The sequence below is a fragment of the Phocoena phocoena genome, chromosome 5, assembly GCF_963924675.1.
Source record: "Phocoena phocoena chromosome 5, mPhoPho1.1, whole genome shotgun sequence".
Taxonomy (NCBI): Eukaryota; Metazoa; Chordata; class Mammalia; order Artiodactyla; family Phocoenidae; genus Phocoena; species Phocoena phocoena.
Genome location: NC_089223.1, coordinates 7,948,497 through 7,968,923, shown reverse-complemented (window position 1 = coordinate 7,968,923; position 20,427 = coordinate 7,948,497). Strand labels below are relative to the sequence as shown.

At 42.9% G+C, this 20,427-nt stretch overlaps 2 protein-coding genes across 4 annotated transcripts in view; one reads left to right on the top strand and one right to left on the bottom strand.

Annotated features, from left to right (window-relative positions):
- The window catches only part of HERC3 (HECT and RLD domain containing E3 ubiquitin protein ligase 3), a 123,431-nt gene that overhangs the window by 30,203 nt on the left and 72,801 nt on the right, over nt 1-20,427 (bottom strand). For all 3 annotated transcript variants that reach the window (XM_065878102.1, XM_065878104.1, XM_065878105.1), the window contains 4 exons: nt 19,992-20,135; nt 18,685-18,851; nt 15,263-15,329; nt 13,480-13,562 (listed from right to left, as the gene is read on the bottom strand). In XM_065878102.1, the coding sequence (XP_065734174.1) occupies nt 13,480-13,562; nt 15,263-15,329; nt 18,685-18,851; nt 19,992-20,135 (461 nt within the window). The remainder of the gene's footprint in view (nt 1-13,479; nt 13,563-15,262; nt 15,330-18,684; nt 18,852-19,991; nt 20,136-20,427) is intronic.
- On the top strand, nt 1,591-3,668 carry NAP1L5 (nucleosome assembly protein 1 like 5). The gene has a single exon (XM_065878157.1). It carries the CDS (start codon nt 1,885-1,887, stop codon nt 2,419-2,421), a length of 537 nt encoding a protein of 178 aa, XP_065734229.1. The 5' UTR covers nt 1,591-1,884; the 3' UTR covers nt 2,422-3,668.

The following is a 20,427-nucleotide window of genomic DNA, read 5'->3' as shown; positions in this document are numbered from 1 at the left end:
GGTGATACATAATTGTAAGAGAATATTTATTTCACTTTCTTTTTCTGCTTCTAAGTTCCTTATTTTTAAAAATGAGAAAAGGCATTCCTAACCTCAAGGTAGCTTTAGTTGGCTGATCCTATACATATTTCATACATGGTATATGGAATATGTATACGATCAGCCAACTAAATATAGATATATCATTACAGCAAATTCAGTCAGAGTTAAGATTAAAATTTAACAAAAAAACCCTCAGTCATTACAAATGCTAACAGGGAAGCAGACAATAAATTATCTGGAACGGAATTAAGAAAGTAAGTAATACGAATCACAAGTACCAAAAAAAACCTAGCATGTTTGCTAATGGGAATATATCGGGCCTTTTATAAACAGTAACTTTCTTTGGGGATGGGCACAAAGATGTCCTTTTGTAAGAGAATTATTATCGCAGGTTATCTTTGTGGATTGATAAATGCAATTTAATTATTTTGCCAACAAAACACTTACCAAGTGCCCACCAAGTGTCAGCACTAAGTGCTTTACATATTATTAACTCATATCCGCGAAAACCAAAAGACGGCACCAAATGTACTTAGGGAAGTAATTTCCTTACAGTCACAGGTTTTATGGAAAAGCTTCAGCAAGTCCCAGTATAACTGATGAAGGAAAAGCATTTATATCAGTCATGGCGAATTTGAAACCATTCCTGAAGAAACCCTGTAAAGATCGTTTGCGTTCCATACCTAAAAGTATGTGCCCTTATCCTTATTCAAGAAGCTATCGTTCTGATTTAATAAATGAGGAACTAAAGTCTCTACTCACGCCGCTATTAGAGAACAAGAGTTCGGTATTTAATAGCTTTTCTTCAAGTTCTCATATACGAATCACCAGTAAGAGCCATAGCACAGGTGCTGAACGTGCCTCGGGGACAATGCCTGTGCGTGCGTGTGTGTGCCAGCGCGTCCCCAAGGAACGGCAGTCCTAAACACATGCTTCAGGCCCGGGAAGGCAGGGGGCCCTCGGCCTGGGCCTCAGGGCTTACACGGTCTTGCTTTCTGTGGCCCTCCTGCCGCTTCATTCCGAGGACCCTTCGAGAACATTCCAGGATAACGTAGTGCCGAGATTCCCTACCCAAACGGCTCCAAAGCTGCTTCCAAGGTCCGTCTAGCTGAGAGAAGACCCTGCCACCAGTATATATGCTGCTAGGCTGGGAAAGGGCCAAGAGGGGCTGTTGGGGGGGGCGGGGAAGGGGTGATGGGGGGCATGTAAACTGCACTATTCCCGCCCCCATCATCACACGCACCCAGATCGTCAAGGGGGTGGGACGGAGCCCGCTCTCCCCGCGCCTCCACTTCCCGGAAAAGAAGTCAGTGAAATCTCAGGTGCTTAAAGACGGCTCCCCAAGAGTAAGCCAGAGACGCCCTGCCGACGGCAGCCCAACGCCAGCTAAGGGGAGATGCAGACAACCGCCAAGCCAGGCGCACTGGCGGATGGAGATGAAGCCCTGGGCGGGCTAGAGGAACACGACGGCCAAGGCTGAGCCCTTCCCCGCGGCGGATCCCCGCGGCCAGCCGCAGCCCCGCTCTACTGCAGGGGGAGGCGTGCGCAGGCGGACGGGCAGGGTCGCTAAGAAACGGGTCCGGACGTCGTCCGCAGTGCGGGGAGACGGCAGCGCAGCATCGGCGGTCGGCTGGCTGGTGCGGGTCGAGGGCCCGACCATCAGCTGATTCTGGGGAGCCAGTCAAGCGCCCGCGGGGGCAAAGGGCGGGGCCGCGCCAACGTCCCCGCCGCGGCCGACGTCAGTGCCGCTTGCCGCTTGCCGCTTGCCGCAGGATCGCCGGGGCGCAGCTCGCGGGCAGCTCTCCGCGGGAGCCACCGAGACCTCTGCGCTGCTCCGCGAACATGGCCGACTCGGAGAACCAGGGCCCCGCGGAGCCGAGCCAGGCGGCGGCGGCAGCGGCGGCGGCGGCGGCGGAGGAGGTAATGGCGGAAGGCGGTGCGCAGGGGGGAGATTCTGACAGCGCGTCCGGCGACTCCGACGGCGCGGTCGGTCAGACGGCTGAGGAGCCCCAGACGCCTGCAGAGAATGCACCGAAGCCTAGAAATGACTTTATCGAGAGCCTGCCTAACTCGGTGAAATGCCGAGTCCTGGCCCTCAAAAAGCTGCAGAAGCGGTGCGATAAGATAGAAGCCAAATTTGACAAGGAATTCCAGGCTCTGGAGAAGAAGTATAACGACATCTATAAGCCCTTACTCGCTAAGATCCAGGAGCTCACCGGTGAGATGGAGGGGTGTGCGTGGACCTTAGAGGGTGACGACGAGGAGTTGGAGGATGAAGAGTACGAAGAGGAGGAGGGAGAGCCTGCGGTGGAGGCGGCGGCTGCTGCCGCCAGAGATGAGGGTCCCCACTCTGCAGTGTCTGACGACGCCCAGAAATAAGCGGGGGCAGAGATTGCAGAGGAGAATGACGACGCAGATTCAAAACCCCGATTTTTTTTTCTTTTACACATCGGTGGACTTGAAAAGGCTCAGGTTTTGGACCAAAGTACAATGTGAATCAATTCTGACATTCCTAGAATCATATTAAATCGACGCAATCAGGTTCTGGCCAGCCCGTTTCCAATCTGAACACCAATATACCAAAAGGTGTTGTAAACGAGTTAAATTTAAAATGGCTTTTTCATGATCTCTTCTGCGCGGGCTGGAGTTGAGACTTCCTAAGGGTGTCAAGTAGATGTGAAGTAAAGAACGTCACTTTGAAACCTTTTGATCACACTGTCATCACGCTACGCACAGAACACCCAAGCCGAGACCGAACATGTTCTCAGTGCCTAATTCTTCAATTTCTTTAGTCTTGCATTTTTCCAGCTCAGAAGCATCAGAACCCAAGAAAAATCTCATCTTTAAGACTTTGCTTTCATAACCCAGACATCAGCTTTACACTTCAGAGAAGCGTGATGGGATGGAGGAAGCCCGTGCCGGAGATCATGACAGTACTGTTAATGAGGCCCAGAAAACTGCCACTTCAAATTCTAAAGACTGTACTGAATATTTGGTTCTGAGAAGGAGGGTGTATAACCTGTACACTACTGTCAACATATGTGTTCATTATTTACAGTCTCGTGTTTATGTGTTTTCTTGGTAGTGTCTATTTACAAAGGTGTTAAAAAAAACAATGTTTAAGTATTGATCCCTTTATCTAGCATTTTAGAAATATTAATTTACTTGAAAAGATGTAGAATCTAGTAACTTCTGTAAAGCATGTGTATCCAATGTTATGTTGGATCCTTGTGATGTCTTTTTGTCTTGTAGCTTTTAGAATGTAGCTGTGAAAATTATCAGAACTCTTCACGGAAGCTAATGTATGGAAAAAATATATACTTGAAGAACCAATCCAACTGTGTGTCCCCATCCCCAGCTCAGAAGTAGAAAGGGTTTAAGTTTGCTTGTGTTAGCTGTGCCTTCCTTATTTTGCTATGTAAATGTGACATATTGAATATAAAATGGTGCATAATCAAATTTTTCTGCGTGAGAACAGACCGTCATACAGTAAAGGATTTTTAGGAGGACACATTTAATGTAAAGACTCAGCTTCTTTGTGGGTTTTGAATTGTGTGATCCGTAAAGAAATTTAAGCATAACGTTGTTTACCACTGTGGTGTTAATAAAACAGTATTTTCAAAAAACAAAAGGACTCATACCCTGACTGCCTGGAATCAAATCCCAGCTCTGCCTCCTATTAGCAATGAATCTTGGGCCATTACGTTAATCTGTGTTCAGTTTCTCCTCATCTATAAAAGGGGATAGGAAGTCCCTTCCTCACAGGTTATTATGAAGAACAAACTAGTTAATTTACATAAATCCCACAGACCAGTGTCTCACCCTAAGGGCTCAAGATATTTTAGCTATTTATTATTATTATATGAAAGATTAAGATGATGATTTCCAATTCAATCCTCCTAAATTATGAAAGAAGAAAAAATACATATTATATTCCTAAGTTCATGATATTACTGTTAAAGAAGTAGCCTTTAATTCATAAACACAGGTAGTTCAATAAACTGTCTTGTTTTGTTTTCCTCAATATAAAAATCAGGTTTTGATTTCTTCCCAGAAAGGACAAAAGACTTTAACGTGACATTATGCATATATTAAAAAGTCTATTTCAGCTTTATATTTGGGCATTCTAAATGAAGTATAAAACTGAAGACCCCCCCAAAATTTTAAACACAGACGTGCTTTCTTCCATTTCCCTTAAGGGTTAAAATTAGAAGCAAAATTAGACTGCTTTACCTTCGGGAACGGAAGGAAGCTCTGACCTGTCGTTAATGGCAATAGTTGAGTGAAACCTTAATGTATTATTAATCTTCCTTAGGGCCAGGACAACAAAAAGAGAAAATCAAAATAATGTATTACATAAGTCAATGATTATCTTAACCACGATTATCTGAAATAGAAGGGAAAAAATCTAAAATAATTCAATATTCATTTCTTATCCCTAGGAGTAAGAGACTGTCATTTAATATTTTTCTAGGTCCCACAAAAAAGCAAAACTGAATGAAACAAATAAGGTGTGTAGCTAGTGGGGGAAAAAAAAATTTTTTTCAGGCATGTGATTACACATAGAAAACCCAAGAGAATCAACTGAAAGCTATCACATTCACAAATTTGAGGAATAGACCAAACATATAAATATATAAAAACCAATAACTATTTCTAGGCACTACTAATGATAAAAATATATGCAAAGGGCTCTCTTTCACAGTAGAAATAAGAAACCAAAATATTTATAAAAACCTCTAATAAAAATGTATATAACCAATGGAAAAAAAAAACAGTATCACAAAGAAATGTAAAAGAGGCCTTTGGAAGGTGAGATTGAATATCACAAAAGTGTCAATTCTTCCCAAATTAACTTTTAATTTATTACACTTCAAATCAAAACCCAAACTGGATCTGGAACCATATAATTACCCTAATCTTCACCTGTAAGAATAGGAAAAACAATTAAGATTTTTACCTTAGACCAGACACACAAAAAATTTTTTTAATTGAAGAAAATATATTATTATCAATTACTAGACAGGGAAAGGTTACATTCAGAATGATTTAAGACCAAAAGAAATAATCGACACGCACGACAACACAAAAATTAAGAAGTTTTAGAGACTTAAACAGACTCCACATTTTTAAAAGTAAACAGCAAACTGGGAATAAAATCTGCAATAAATACAGATGGCAAAGGGTTAATAGTCTTCATACAATAAAGAGTTGATACAAATGATATGAAAATCATTTCATCTTAAGAGAGAAAAACGTAAAGGACATCAGCGGACGACTTTAAAAAAGGGAAATACTGCAATCCTGTTTGGGGCAGCAAGACACGTCCTGAAAGGGCAATACTAAGTGGACCAGGCCTCCAGCAAGGTCTGGAGGATATGCAGGCCGAGCTGTGTGCTCTGGCCAGCAATCTTTCTTTCACTTATGATAAGACTTTAGCTGTGGGGTTTTCTAGCTACCAGTCATACCACTGTTGGTTACTTTTCTCAGGATAAGGCACATAATGTGCCCTTCACAATGTCAAACAATTTCCACCATTTTCCTAACTGGGTTGATCCTTCCCCTCTGTTTCCTGCACTGCTTATTTGATAGTTCCTCAGGCAGACATAAATCTTGTGTGTTAACATGTAGCCGGATACCCTCCCTTGCAGGCAGGTCAAACGCTCTTACTCATAAACCTTTTTTCATCCATTATAGGCCCAAATTAGTAAGCAATGCACAACGTAACTGGCAGAAAGAAAGGCAACTGTGCATTACACAGTCAACTCGGTCTCCCAGAGCATTATGCAGAAGACTGCAGCACGCCCACACTGCCTGCCCGAGCACATCACAGCAGCTCTCCGAGAGTTCACAATTAAGCGCACACAGACGCGTTTGCGTGTGCCACACACAGACACAAACACGTTTTTTTATTGGCGTGGAATTCACAAAACATAGCCATTTTAAATGAGCAATTCAGTGGCATTTAATACATTAATAATGCTGGGCAATGACGACTTCTATCTCATTCACTTCTTTTAAACAAAAATATTTTAGAGGTAAACATCAGTAAAAAGGATCAATGCTGGGCAGACTATGTAAAGTAGCCTATGCATGGAAGAAATACGAATTTTACAAGTGAGGTCAAGTTTCTTATTAAATTAGATTGGATTTAAAAAAAAAGAACACTCAGTATTTGTAAGGATTCGATGAAATGGGTACTTCTCATACATTGACGATAATGTATAAGCTGGTATCATTCATTAGCAAAATCAATTTAGTAAAAATATCAACAAATTCAAAATGATATACACTAATTCAATTTCACCCTTGGGACCTTACCATTAAAAAGAAATTTTAAAAACAAACAAAGCTTTATACGTAAGATGACTGATACAGTGTTATTAAAAATGGAGGGGGAAGAGAAAGAAAAAAAGGGCAAGGAAAAAAAAAAGAACACAGAAACAAGCCAGATACCCAAAAGGGAAAGAAGAGAAAATACACATTGACACAGCAGGCTGTGCAGCCATTATTAAGGGTGTTCATGAGGGCTTTATAATAACATTATAGATATAAGCACTGTCTCAACCTAAGTTTAAAAATTCAGACATACACTTTTATACGCACATCGTGTGTCTTTAACTATGCCAACTTTGTTTTTAAAAACTTGCATAGTCTGCCTGCAACGAAAACGGCGAACTCTTCAAAGTCATTTATCTTCTAGGGATGAGGGGACATGGGGACTCTGGAGCCCCGGTCTTGGCCCTGTAAGTGGCAGTGTACTGAGAGCACAAGCTCTCAGTCAAACAGAATGGCTCTGAATCCTGGCTCTGGTGTTTGAACACTGGACTTCTGGCTGTGTAACCTTGAACAAGTGACTTTTGTCTCTCTCTGCCTCAGTTTCTTCAACTGTGAAGTGGGGAGGACTGCATGGGAAGGACTCAGAATAATGCCTGACACAAGGGAAGCACTCGAGAAACGTTACTGGCATTTTAATTATCTGCTATTCCTATAACAGCCCAGTGAGAGTACCACGGAGATCTTAACGGTTACACCTCTCATAGACTATCTCAAGAGATCAAGGTGGGAGGAAGACGCAAGAGGGAGGAGATATGGGGATATATGTATATGTATAGCTGATTCACTTTGCTATAAAGCAGAAACTAACACACCACTGTAAAGCAATTATACTCCAATAAAGACGATTAAAAAAAAAGAGATCAAGTGAAGTCTTTCATTAGTCCTAACTTCAGTAGATCTTAAGACGCTAGAAGTATTTGTCATGTGTGGGTTTTATTCTCAGGTTCTCTCTATGGAATCTAGGTGCCCTTTGGAGCACTTACCTTAAGCCTGGCATTTCCTTTTCATTATTCCCTCTCCCCACCCCTTTTTTAATATGGCAGAAATGGGGGAAGATATTGATTGCATTTGATTTGATTAAATTGAGTTAAACTGGGGGAAATCTAGAATGATATGTGGGGTTTTTTTTATTAACGGTAGTAACACCATGCCACAGAGTGTGAGAACTACTTAACCACAAATAGTCATGTAATGCAGTATTATTCAGATGTGACTGCCAGCTGTTCCAAGATGTAGCTAAGATGTGGCCACCAGCAATCACCCATGGATGTTCTTTTACCTGGATGCTTATAATTCAATTGTCTGTCTGCAGCTCTTGTCCAAGGAAAGAAAGCAATTTTAAGTCCAAATGGAATGTAATAAATTATGGATACAGAATTGGTACCCTTCTGACATTTCCCTCCAGGGCAGTGGTGACAGCAAATATCTTACTGTTAACAGAAACAGCTTCAATGCCAGCAGTATCTGTATACACAACGCTCAAGTTAAAAATCCAGCAGGTGTTATTCTTTTGGTTCTTTCATTTAATTTTCTTAGACTAATCTATGAAATACCCAAAAAGGACCCCCGGTGATGAGGTTATGGCATATAACAGTCAAAAGGAAATAACAGCTGCAATGATTAATCTTTTACCGTCATATACAAGCTTTCTTACCGGGATCTCAACATGCTTTAATGTTAAGATTTCTGCTTTTTGCAACATTAAAGATAAAGGAAAAAACATCTGCTTGTCTTCTTCTGGCTGTCCCTAACTCTGACAGCAATACTCTGTAATGAGGCAGTAACCACACTAGGTTCTCAAAAGCCTTCCCAACAGGTAACTGTGTCAGCAAGGGGGTCTGCTTCTGTCACCGAGTACAGAGTCATGGACAACAGTGCCTAAAGCAGTGGGTGAGCTCTCCACCGTGTGTTCGATGAGTGCTAGCAACACAGAAAAGCCGAAACCCAAACTTGCACCTAACACAGAAGCCATTCCATGTTTAAATTTCAAGCATCGCGTACTGGCAATAAAAATAAGAACCCCCCTCTGCCTGGCGATATTTAAAACGACAGCACATTTTACTACACAAAGATTTGAAAACTTTTTTAGAAAGAGAGAAGCTATTTTTTAGAAAGTCATGGTAGCATAACAATGGAGTTTTGTAATACAAGTAAAAGAATAATGTAACTTCCCTTATTACTCCCTTGAAATTATGTACTGTCTTTCTTTTAAGGAACCTGTATGTCATCAGACCATCCTTATGAAAAATGTCTTGTAGAAGCAGCCCTGAGGTCAATTAGGGACAAATAACTGCATAGACAGAGAAAAGGAACCCACATGGCTGTAAACAAAAGCACGCTCTCCACACTGATTCTGAGGACCCCTCATGGGATCAGCAATGTCCAGGAGTGCATATGTGTCAGTGTACGGTCAGGACATTCAAGATGGCTGTTCTCTTGCTCGCTGTACATCCCCTGCTCTACCTGTGCCTGCTTCACCTACACCTACTCACATGACTGACCTTCCTACATACTTGCCCCAGGCCCTAACTAAATGACCGTTCTAATTTGAGATGAGAACATCTCCGCGAAGATAGATAGCTTATCAAAGGGGTGTTGAGGGGCATGCCCGTCTACTGGTTTCCCTGGTAACTGAGAGCCAACCTGACGTTAATTCCCCCTATAACTGGTAACCTCCTCCATCCCCCCGGTAGCAAAGACTACCACCACATCCTGCCTGACCTCGGATGCACACAGTGGGGTGTCGCTCCAAAACCTTGCTTCAGACATGTAAGATCTCCCATCCAGTAAACCACTGATGTCTCTGTTGCTGACTCCAGGCTCTTTCTTCGGTCTTAAGGCTGGGCAAGTACAGAGCTTGTAGGACTGTGGGGTGCAGCCCAAGAGTCAGCAACAGATATAAATAATGGAGAAGGAAAAAAAGACGACGAAGCAAGAAAGTGTGCCTCGGACCCACATCTATCATGCAACTCCTTTGCTCACAAACTTTACAGAGCACCTTTCCCTTTTTATTATATCCTCGTCTCTACTTTCTAGTATCCAAATCTTAGGAGTCCTCCCAACAGCTCTAATCCCATATCCATCCTCCCAGATGCATCTGTCCACGTGGATTTCTCTGATCCCCTTCCGATCCAATTAATCAATTTTGTCTTCATACGTCATTTACGGTTACATATGAGAACAGCTTATCACCCTAAACAAACTGTGGTCTACTTCAGTGTTCCTGCACAAACTGTCTCTCAACTATTAAGTGAATTCAATCGCTGATTCAAAGAAACACCTACCGAATAAGGAGAGACAGTGAGAGTGACAGAGAGAGAGAAGCAGAGAGACAGAAAGAGAAAAACTCAGACCCAGAAAGAGAGAGAGCAAAAAAGGCAGAGACAAAAAGTACTCCAAGAGCAATAATTTTATCAAGATATGAAAAAGAAAAGTCCCAACAACTGCCTCTTCTGAAGACTACATCACAGATCACCTATGCCCGCACGACATGGCTCTTCCCCACCCCCACCCCCCCACCCCACCCCCGCCGTATCTAACACACAGCGCATTGGGATGACTCACCAGAATGTGAAGAGATTCTGGATATGCCCCTCCTCAGGCTGCTTGCCCAGCCCACTGTTAGCTCCTAACAAATGATGCACACACTGTCGTGTCTGAAATCTGACGCAAAAGCTCAGACATCCTTTGAAAGACTAAAGGCTGTAGATGTATCTACGTACACACATACATACATATGTAATAAAGCAATCAGCAAAACCAGGAGGGAAGAGAAATCACCTGGACCCACAAAGCCACTTTATGATCTGCCATAAATTCCCCAATTCTAAAAACAGTATCAAGGACTTCCCTGGTGGCGCAGTGGCTGAGACTCCGCGCTCCCAAGGCAGGGGGTCCGGGTTCGATCCCTGGTCAGGGAACTAGATCCCACATGCGGCAACTAAGAGTTCACATGCCGCAACTAAAGATCCCGCATGCCTCACCTAAAGATCCCACATGCTGCCACGAAGATCCCACGTGCCGCAACGAGGACCCATCGCAGCCAAATAAATAAATAAATATTAAAAAATGAAAACTAAATAAAATAAAAACATTATCAGACTCTACGGAATAATGAGACTGTTCTTATTAAACAAATCATTTGCTGTTAACAAAAATACCAACATTATGTAGATACAGAAAGGACAGTGCTTTCAGCTCCAAAAGATTCTTATCAAGTTAAGAGTTTCGATTGAAACACCTACTTGAGACAAGACTAGCCTCTATATTAGATTCCCAGAGTCAAGATAATTTCATCATCTGAAGCCATTCTGTTGGGTACTTAGCAACTTCTGGATTATTTTACTTAATTCTGGTATTAGAGCTCACACTTGCCCCAAAGCTGAGGCTTCCTGGATAGTCTGGAAGGTCTACATGACAAAAAAGATTACTGAATGTTACATTAGACCACTTGGGCTTCCAGCTATCTTTAAAAACATAAAAGGATGGAAGAAGAGGCCTGTCAGTTTTTCTATCATTCCTGTTTTCCAAAGGGAAAACTTATGGGAGGAAGCCAATATATATCACTTGGATAGAGTGAATTTCATAGGATCTCTGTTTGCATCTTTGCAACTATTTACAGTAAGAAGCCAACTAGCACCCAGAGTGAATTAGCTTTAATTTCCCAACATGCTTAAAACAGCACACAACTTCTCTTCATCTGTAACTTCTTCCACAGCTTCAACGAACCCTTGCCTCCAGAAGGCTTCCCTCGCTCACAACCCTCCCAAGTGGAGACTGCCACTCCCTCGTCTTTGCTCACCCCTACCGCTTCTTTAAGCCAAGAAGTTTCGTCTCTAGCTAATGTGCTAACGGTCCCTAAATTCTCATCTCAAGAGTCTACTTTCTATTCTAATACATACAACTCATCTAAGAACATACATTTTCCCTGTCCTCGTTTTTATTTATTTCACCACTTTTTTCCTTGTGTAGGCAACCTCAAGTTCACTGGTCATTAAGACTGGCATAAGTAAACAAATAAACTACTGATATAAGACTTCTCTTCTAATACAACAAACTAGTGAATATAACAAAAAAGAAGCAGACTCACAGACATAGAGAACAAACTATGGTTACCTGTCGGGGGGAGGGGCAACATAGGGGGTGGGAAGTGGGAGGTACAAACTACCTAGTGTAAGATAGGTTCAAGGGTGTACTGTACAGTATGGGAATACAGCCAATATTTTGTAATAATTGTAAATGGAAAGTAACCTTTAAAGACTGTATTAAAATTTTAAATGCAAAAAAGAAAAAGAAAACATCCTACTTAAAAAAAAAAACTATGAATTGATTTTAAAAAAAGACCCCTCTTGATGACAGACATAAATTTTCAGCTCTAAACAAAATCACCTAGGTATCACACAGACATGTCAAAATCAACACATACAAAATAGAACTCTTTCCCCTCCACCCTGTGCTACAGATTCTGTTTCCTGTTGGTCAGCTCTCCAAATCAGAAGCCTCAGAGTTGTTATCAATACGTGCCTCTCGGGACTTCCCTGGTGGCGCAGTGGTTAAGAATCTGCCTGCCAATGCAGGGGACATGGGTGTTCGAGCCCTGGTCCGGGAAGATCCCACATGCCGCGGAGCAACTAAGCCCGTGCGTCACAACTACTGAGCCTGCGCTCTAGAGCCCACGAGCCACAACTACTGAGCCCGTGCGCCTAGAGCCCGTGCTCCGCAACGAGAAGCCACCGCAGTGAGAAGCCCGCGCTCTGCAACAAAGAGTAGCCCCCGCTCGTCGCAACTAGAGAAAGCCCACACGCAGCAACGAAGACCCAATGCAGCCAAAAATAAATAAATAAATTGATTTAAAAAAAAAAAATGACATGACTCTCTAGTACCATCTGTATATAATGAGACACTAGCTCCTGCTGATTACATAAACACGTAGCCGGCTCCGTATCCCTGCTAGCTTCACTTTGGCCCTTACCACCCTGCCCTTGAGCTACCTCAACAGCCTCGTAATGGGCCTCTCCACACGTGGCTGACTTCCATATGGCCACCAGTCATCACTCAAACGGAGATCAACCATGTCCCACTGCAAACCCATTCCAGGTCTTGACTAGCCCCACCCCAATACCACTGTGCCCACCCTCCAGCCGTACCCTAAGCCCCGCCCCACAAATACTCTTCATTCTCTGGCATGTGTTAAATTGGAGAGTCTGACTCATGTTATTCCCTGTGCCTAAAATGTTTTCCCTCTTCAGTGTCTGGTCAGAGTGTTATGGCCTCTCCTCCTGGTTCCCTGGCGCTTGGCCTATCACTTTCCTATCACATGCACCATAATCTCCTGCAATCACTCATTACACTGCCCCTTCCCAGCTGCCTTGAGATAAAAGTTACTTATTTCCTGTACTCGGCAACACGCCTGGCGTACAGCAGACACTCAGTGCTTGTAAACTGAACTGCTTAACATGCAGATGGCCAACAACCTCACTCATCATTTAATTCAAAAGCAAACAAAATTGAATTTTTTTCTCCTCCAAAGGGATAACACAGAGAAAAACCACCCTGAAAAACCAGATAGACTTGGATTAATTTTCATGAGGCAGAAAGAATTTAATTTAAAACCTGTATTACAAATTCTTCAGCAATAAAACCACCATAATCGTAAGCATCTTTACAGCATTCGCTTATTCAACATATTTTTTTGGAGCATTTTTATGCCACTCGCTCTGCTGGATACTGGAAACTTTGTGCTAAATGCTGGGAGTTCATTCATTCCAAAGTGTTCTCCTATAAATTACCTCACTTTAGTCTCACAACCATTCCATGAAGGAGGCAGGACAGTTATTATAACCCCCATTTGACAGATGAGAAACTGAGATCAGAGAGTTTACGTGATTTGCTCAGGGTCAAAGCCAGTAAGACAGAGATGTAGAACTACAACAGTTATCTCCTGAACCCAGGTCTGCTGCTTCCTCTACTTTTAAACCCCTAAAGTTGCCTTAACACCCTCACTCCCTCTGAAGAAGGGATGAAAATTTAACTTCAGTCTTGGTCTTAAAAGTGCAGAGAAATGAAGTAACGTGTGCACGGTCCAGGATCAGGACTCACCTGTTCTCCTTGCACACAGCCACTCTGTCTCCCCCAGGTATCAGCTGCTTCTGTTCAATCACGCCATAGCTTTCTCGACAAATCTGTATTTAAGGGAGGAAGAAAGAAACATTTCAATTTTGTAGACCACTTATCTTTCTAGACCCCAAATGACTGAGAGAAGCTTTAGGAACAAACGTAGCTTAATGACTACTTATTGCCACAGAACATTCTCAGGAGGAGAAAGGGAACCTGAGTCAGAGAACACTGGCACCTTAAAAGATATCTTTTTATTTTTCTTCATTACTGTTTTTTTTTAACATCTTTATTGGAGTATAATTGCTTTACAATGTTGTGTTAGTGTCTGCTGTATAACAAAGCAAATCAGCTATACATATACATATATCCCCATATCCCCTCCCTCTTGCGTCTCCCTCCCACCCTCCCTATCCTACCCCTCTAGCTGGTCACAAAGCACCGAGCTGATCTCCCTGTGCTATGCGGCTGCTTCCCACTAGCTATCTATTTTACGTTTGGTAGTGTATATATGCCAAGACATGGAGTTGCCAATAAATGCAATCAAAGAGAAAATGACATGAACTCTAGAAATTATATGTATAGGAGTAAAGAGGAATAATGCTTCAGTAATTTTCTTAATTGTATAGATTAATCATTCATTCATTTATTCAACACATTTATTGAACTCCTGTAACATTCAAGACACTCTGACTACCATATGACCCACCAATTCTACTCCTGAGTATATACCTGAGAAAAACAAAAACAATAATTCGAAAAAATACATGCACCCCAATGTTTACAGCAACATTATTTACAATAGCCAAGATATGGAAGCAACCTAAGTGTCCATCAAAAGATGAATGGGTAAATAAGATGTGACACATGTACACAATGGAATACTACTCGGCCATAAAAAAGAAGGAAATTGTGCCATTTGCAGCAACATGGATGAACTTGGAGGGTTTTATGCTAAATGAAATAAGTCAGACTGAGAAAGACAAATACTGTACGATGTCACGTGTACATAGAATCTAAAAAACACAACAAACTAGTAAATATAACGAAAGAGAAGCAGACTCACAGATTTAGAGAACAAACTAGTGGTTTACCAGTGGGGAGAGGGAAGGAGGCAGGGACAGTACAGCGGTAGGGGACTAAGACGTACAAACTATTAGGTATAAAATAAGCTACAAAGACATACTGTACAACATGAGGAATACAGCAAATATTTTATAATAACTATAAATGGAGTATAACCTTTAAAAATTGTGAATCGCTATATTATACACCTGTAACTGATATAATATTGTACAGCAACTATAATTTGATTTTAAAAAAGACACTAAAGGGGCTTCCCTGGTGGCGCAGTGGCTAAGCATCCGCCTGCCAATGCAGGGAACACAGGTTCGAGCCCTGGTCCGGGAAGATCCCACATGCTGCGGAGCAGCTAAGCCCGTGTGCCACAACTACTTGAGCCCATGTGCCTAAAGCCCGTGCTCCACAACAAGAGAAGCCACCGCAATGAGAAGCCTGTACACCGCAACGAAGAGCGGCCCCCGCTCGCCGCAGCTAGAGAAAGCCTGCACACAGCAACAAAGACCCAATGCAGCCAATAAACAAATAAAATTTAAAAAATAAAAAAAGACACTATGACTACAATAATTTGGTTCAGAGAAGTCGCTGAATTTGTTCTTTGATTTGGAGAAAAATTAATGTTAATTGTGACTTGTAAGCATGATGAAAGAGACAGCTACAATCAAGAGTAAACTGTGGAAATCCTTACCGTGAAGTTGAGGCAGAAAGTCTCCTCAACATCTTCCCCAGGGTAATCTAGAAGTTCTTGAAGACTCCTAATCACAGATTGACAGAGAAAGGAAATGAGGCAAATCAGACATGGCAATAGTGTTTCTATCTCAGTCACATGCCCACCAGACTGTCTGCAAGGAAACGCTAGCAAAGAAGATTCTAGAATGAACATAAATCCAGACTGACAGAAAATCATGTTAACTGTATCTTGAAAAGAAATACGGCAGTTGACTTGTAAGACACTCATTAATCATTCTCTATTCCTACTGACAAATCTTACTGAATTTATGAAGAAATTCTGATGGAGTCATATCTGACACATGGGTTAACTCTGGTATTCCTCAGAAGTAGATACATGAGGAGATGGTCTTGCAGCGGTCCTACAGACTTGCTTTACCCATAGGCATTAGTAGAAAAATCCTCTTACCATAAAAAAAAAAAGCTACTAAGTCACTGTATCCACTTAGGAATCTTAATGGCTTACTTGTTAATGCAAGGGGCTCTGTATGGTAAAGAACCGCCATATTAAAGAACACCAAAACATGTTTCTGCCAACAATGATCATATAGTATACTCTCACGAGAATACGTTCTTATTACTAGACCTCATTCACACTTTCTTCTTTAGTGATCGCGGAGTCTGGCAGTTCCAGAAAGAAAAAATTGCCCAGAAAGAAAATTCTTAGTGTGGAATTTAAATCTGTTTCCAGTTAACCAGCCAAGAAGATTACTTGAAATGTATCATTCTCAGCCAGGTTGGCAAAGAAAATAGCACACATTTCTGTCACTCTCAGTTACCAAAAAAAGCAACCCTGCCTGGGTCTCCTCTGTCATTTTTTTATATTCCTTCTAAATTTTCTTTTCCTCTCTCTGTGCACCCTCTCCCCACATCCTTTATGATTTCTCTGTATTGGTGTCCTATACTGGTGGTGTGACAGTCTCATTTCCAGAGGGCACCTTAGAGACCACCCTTCCTCTATCTCCATCTTAAAATCAGTCTTCTTTCTCCATAAAAAAGGGATGTTCTGGGCTTCCCTGGTGGCGCAGTGGTCGAGGGTCTGCCGGCCGATGCAGGGGACACGGGTTCGTGCCCTGGTCTGGGAAGACCCCACATGCTGCGGAGCGGCTGGGCCCGTGAGCCATGGCCGCTGAGCCTGCACGTCCGGAGCCTGTGCTCCGCAACGGGAGAGGCCACAACAGTGAGAGGCCCGCGTGCCACATAAAAAAAAAAAAAAGGGATGTTCCTTCCTGTTGAAGTCAAAAGAATTGTACTGTTTAGAGAAAGTCACAGATATGGTCTTTTTATATACTTCGCCTTATGCTACCTAAAATCAATACAGAGGAACTCAGAATAAAAGGAGTTTTTAAGAGCCAGAAAGAATAATAACATAAAAACATGGCTCCACTACACTGGAAAACCGTCTGGAGGTTCCTCAAAAGGCTAAACACAGATTTACCACTTGCCCTAGCAATTCCATTCCCAGGTACATACCCAAGAAAAATGAAAACTTACATCAACACAAAAAGTCTGTAAGAAAATCCACAGCAGCACTATTAGTAACAGCCGGAAGGTAGGAGAAAGCCGACATCCATCAACTGATGAATGGATGAACAAAACGTGGCATATATCCACATAACGAAATATGAGTTGGCAGTAAAAAGAAATAAAATACTGACACAAGCTGCAACCTAGATGAACCTTGAAAACACACTGTGTGAAAGAAGCCAGTCACAAAAAAACACACGTGGTACGATTCTGTTTATGTGACATAGCCAGAAGAGGCCATCAATAGAGACAGAGAGTAGCTCAGTGGTTGCCCAGGGCTTGGGGGATGAGGAAGTTGGGGATGTCGCCTGAGGAGTCCCAGGTTTCTTTCTCAGGTGATGAAAATATTCTAAAATTGATTGTAATAAAGGCTGTACAACTCTGAATATACTAAGTCACTGAATTATATACTTCAGCTGGGTGAATTGTGTGGTATGCAAATTATATCTCAAACTACTTTCTTCAAAAGGCTCTGTGGGCTTCCCTGGTGACGCAGTGGTTGAGTCCGCCTGCCGATGCAGGGGACACGGGTTCGTGCCCCGGTCTGGGAAGATCCCACATGCCGTGGAGCGGCTGGGCCCGTGAGCCATGGCCGCTGAGCCTGCGGGTCCAGAGCCTGTGCTCCGCAACGGGAGAGGCCACAGCAGTGAGAGGTCCATGTACCGCAAAAAAAAAAAAAAAAAAAAGGCTCTGTGACATAAAATGCGTATATTGGTCTCTGTCCCCAGTTCCCGGCACAGGGCTCCCAAAACCCTAAGTGATGAGAGGGTTAGGAGCATCTTTTGTTCTAATGGGGTGATTCTAGGTGGGCTCCTGGGTGGGGGCTGGTCACCCGAAGGACCCAGCCGTGATCTTCAGCTCCACGCCCCCCATTCTCCAGAGAGGGGAGAGGGGCTGGAATTGAAGGTCATAATTGATCACCCCATAAGGAAGCCTCCTTAAAATCCCAACAGTAGGGGGTTCAGGGAGCTTCCAGGTTGGTGAACACATCCACACACGGGGAGGGCAGTGCACCCCAACTCCATGGGGTCAGAAGCTCCTACTACACTCAGGACCCCTCCAGGCCTCACCCTCTGTATCTCTTCAACTGGCCGTTCATCTGTATCCTTTATTGTAAACCCTGAATAAACTGGTAAACCTAAGTGCTTCCCTGAATTCTCCGGGCCGCTCTAGGAAATTAATCGGACCCGAGGAGGGGTCTCGAGAACCTCTGATTTGTAACCAGATCAGACAGAAGTTGTGGGTAACCTGGGGACCTACTGCTTGCGAGTGGCACCCGAAGTGGGTGAGAGTAGTCTGGAGGGACTGAGCACTGAGCTTGTGGGATCCAATGCCATCTCTAGGTAGACGGTGTCAGAACTGAGGTGAATCATAGGACACCAGCTGGCGTCGTGGAGAATTACTTGGTGGCAGGGGGAAACCGCCACACGTTTGGTGACCAGAAGTGCTGTGCATGTGGCTGCAGTGTGACAGTCAAGGTGACACAGAAGAGAGAAACGGAAGGACAGGGAGACCTGTAGGTTTTTGCAAAATACAGACTCCCTCTTCAATACTTTCTCCCCTGTACTTATGGACCATGACAAAGCTCGAAGTCCTAATTTTTTGTTCAGGATAAGAAAAGCAGACAGCTGGATTCCTGGGCAGCTACGACTTCCCTTTTCCCCTTTCTCCTTCTGCCCCTAGAGTGACACAGGCACTGCTTCAAGCCAGGAGCTGTGGAGCCACATCTTAAGACAAAGCATACACAGCACAGTCTAATGATAAACTCTTAACTTGTACACGTGGTGTTGTCAACCTTTGGTCCCAGCGCCAGAGCAGTTCTCCACACCGGGCTCCCGTCTTCCAGCTCCGTACCTTCCTTCCGTGGGTGACAGCTCCTTCAAGTCTTCCAGGCCAGGCTTCACGTTCAGTAGCTTCTTATAGAGAGCCAACGGGAAGTGCAGGTCCACCACGGTGGAGTTGTAGATGGCGAGTCCACAGGTTATGCCAATCAAGTGAAACCAGTTGTGCTCTACAAAACACTTTCACCACATGCGCAAATGTGTTAAAAAGAAAAGCAGGGACTTCCCCGGTGGGCCAGTGGTTAAGAATCCGCCTTGCCATGCAGGGAACGTGGGTTTGATCCGCGGTAGGGGAACTAAGATCCCACATGCCACAGGGCAACTAAGCCCGCGTGCCGCAACTACAGAGCCCACGTGCTCTGGAGCCCGCACGCCGCAACTAAGACTCGACACAGCCAAAAGTAAATAAACAAACATTTAAAAAAAAAAAAGAAAAGAAAAGCAGTGTTTGCAGCCCTCAAAACAATCTGCCATTTACCTTAAAATATTTTCAGTACGAAAGAATGAAGATCTCGTTAATATTTAGTTACCTTCTGAAGCAGACAAGTACCCCTAACAAAAGTTCAGCTGTCACCCAAAGATGCAATGCTGTAAGTTAAGCGTTTACAGCTCATCCGTGATGCAGAGCACAGCTTACCCTCATTTAGAGCAATGCTGTCCAACAGAACTTTCTGCAATGATGGAAACATTCTATTCTGTGCTGTCCCAGATGGCAGCCACTAACTACATGTGTCTACTGAGGACTTGAACAGTGGTTAGTACAACTGAGGGAATGACTTTAGTATTACTTACTTAAATAAAATTTAAACTTAAATAGCTACAGGAGGCTAATGGCTACCTTTCAAGACAGTGCGGATCTAGGGAGAAAAGTCTGGTAGAAAAAGAGCTAAACTACAGTCTGCTTGAAATAAGAATGCCTTTTAAAACTTAGCTCTCCGACTGAATTTTCAAAAAGTGTGAGTATGTGTATATCTGTACGAGTGTTCATACACGTACTGTCACTGTTATTAAAGTAAGATATATTTGACAACTACTTTTTATATGTCATAAAACCAATTTCTTTATCATCCCCTACTCTTTCTACCCTCCGAGGATTACAAAACTTGGAGCTTACCTACTAGAATTGGAAATGGGGCTAATGGGTGACAGAACACACTATGACATCTTAGCAACGGGTGAAACATGAAGACGGGGAACGTGACGACAATCACGTTAAATGATTACCTCTGTTATGCTCCCCTCTGTAAACACCAGAAGGCTAGGGATTGGTCTGACAGTTTAATTCAATCCATCTGTTGAAAGGTGACGTCACTAACTTACCGTATCTGAAAACCACAAGAGATTTGAATCCTGATAGTAGGTAAACATTCCATAGATGGGATTCAACAATTCTTTTAATAGTAAAAGAAAGAACTCCTTTGTGACACCACCAGCATCCACTGCTTCTTCACCATCAAAAATGACCTTGAAATAATGAAAGCAGAATCAGTATTTCAGGGAAATCACTAGCATTTTATGTTTGTCTTTTTTGTTGTTGTTGTTGTTGTTTTAGCAAATTATTTCCAAAGTCAGGACAAAGAAAGGAAGATGTAACAAGAGAGTACACTGACGCAATGAAAACTGCAAAGTGTATCTGCTGATTATTAACAAGGCACTTATAAACACACAAAATTTTACCAGGCACTTCATGGGATACAGAGAAAGTCAGAAGTTTACCATATGTCCACAGAAAGTTTACCATCGATTTGGGGCAGGG

Coding starts and splice junctions, on each gene's coding strand:
- NAP1L5 (XM_065878157.1), top strand. CDS start 1,885: ATGGCCGACTCGGAGAACCAGGGCCCCGCGGAGCCGAGCCAGGCGGCG.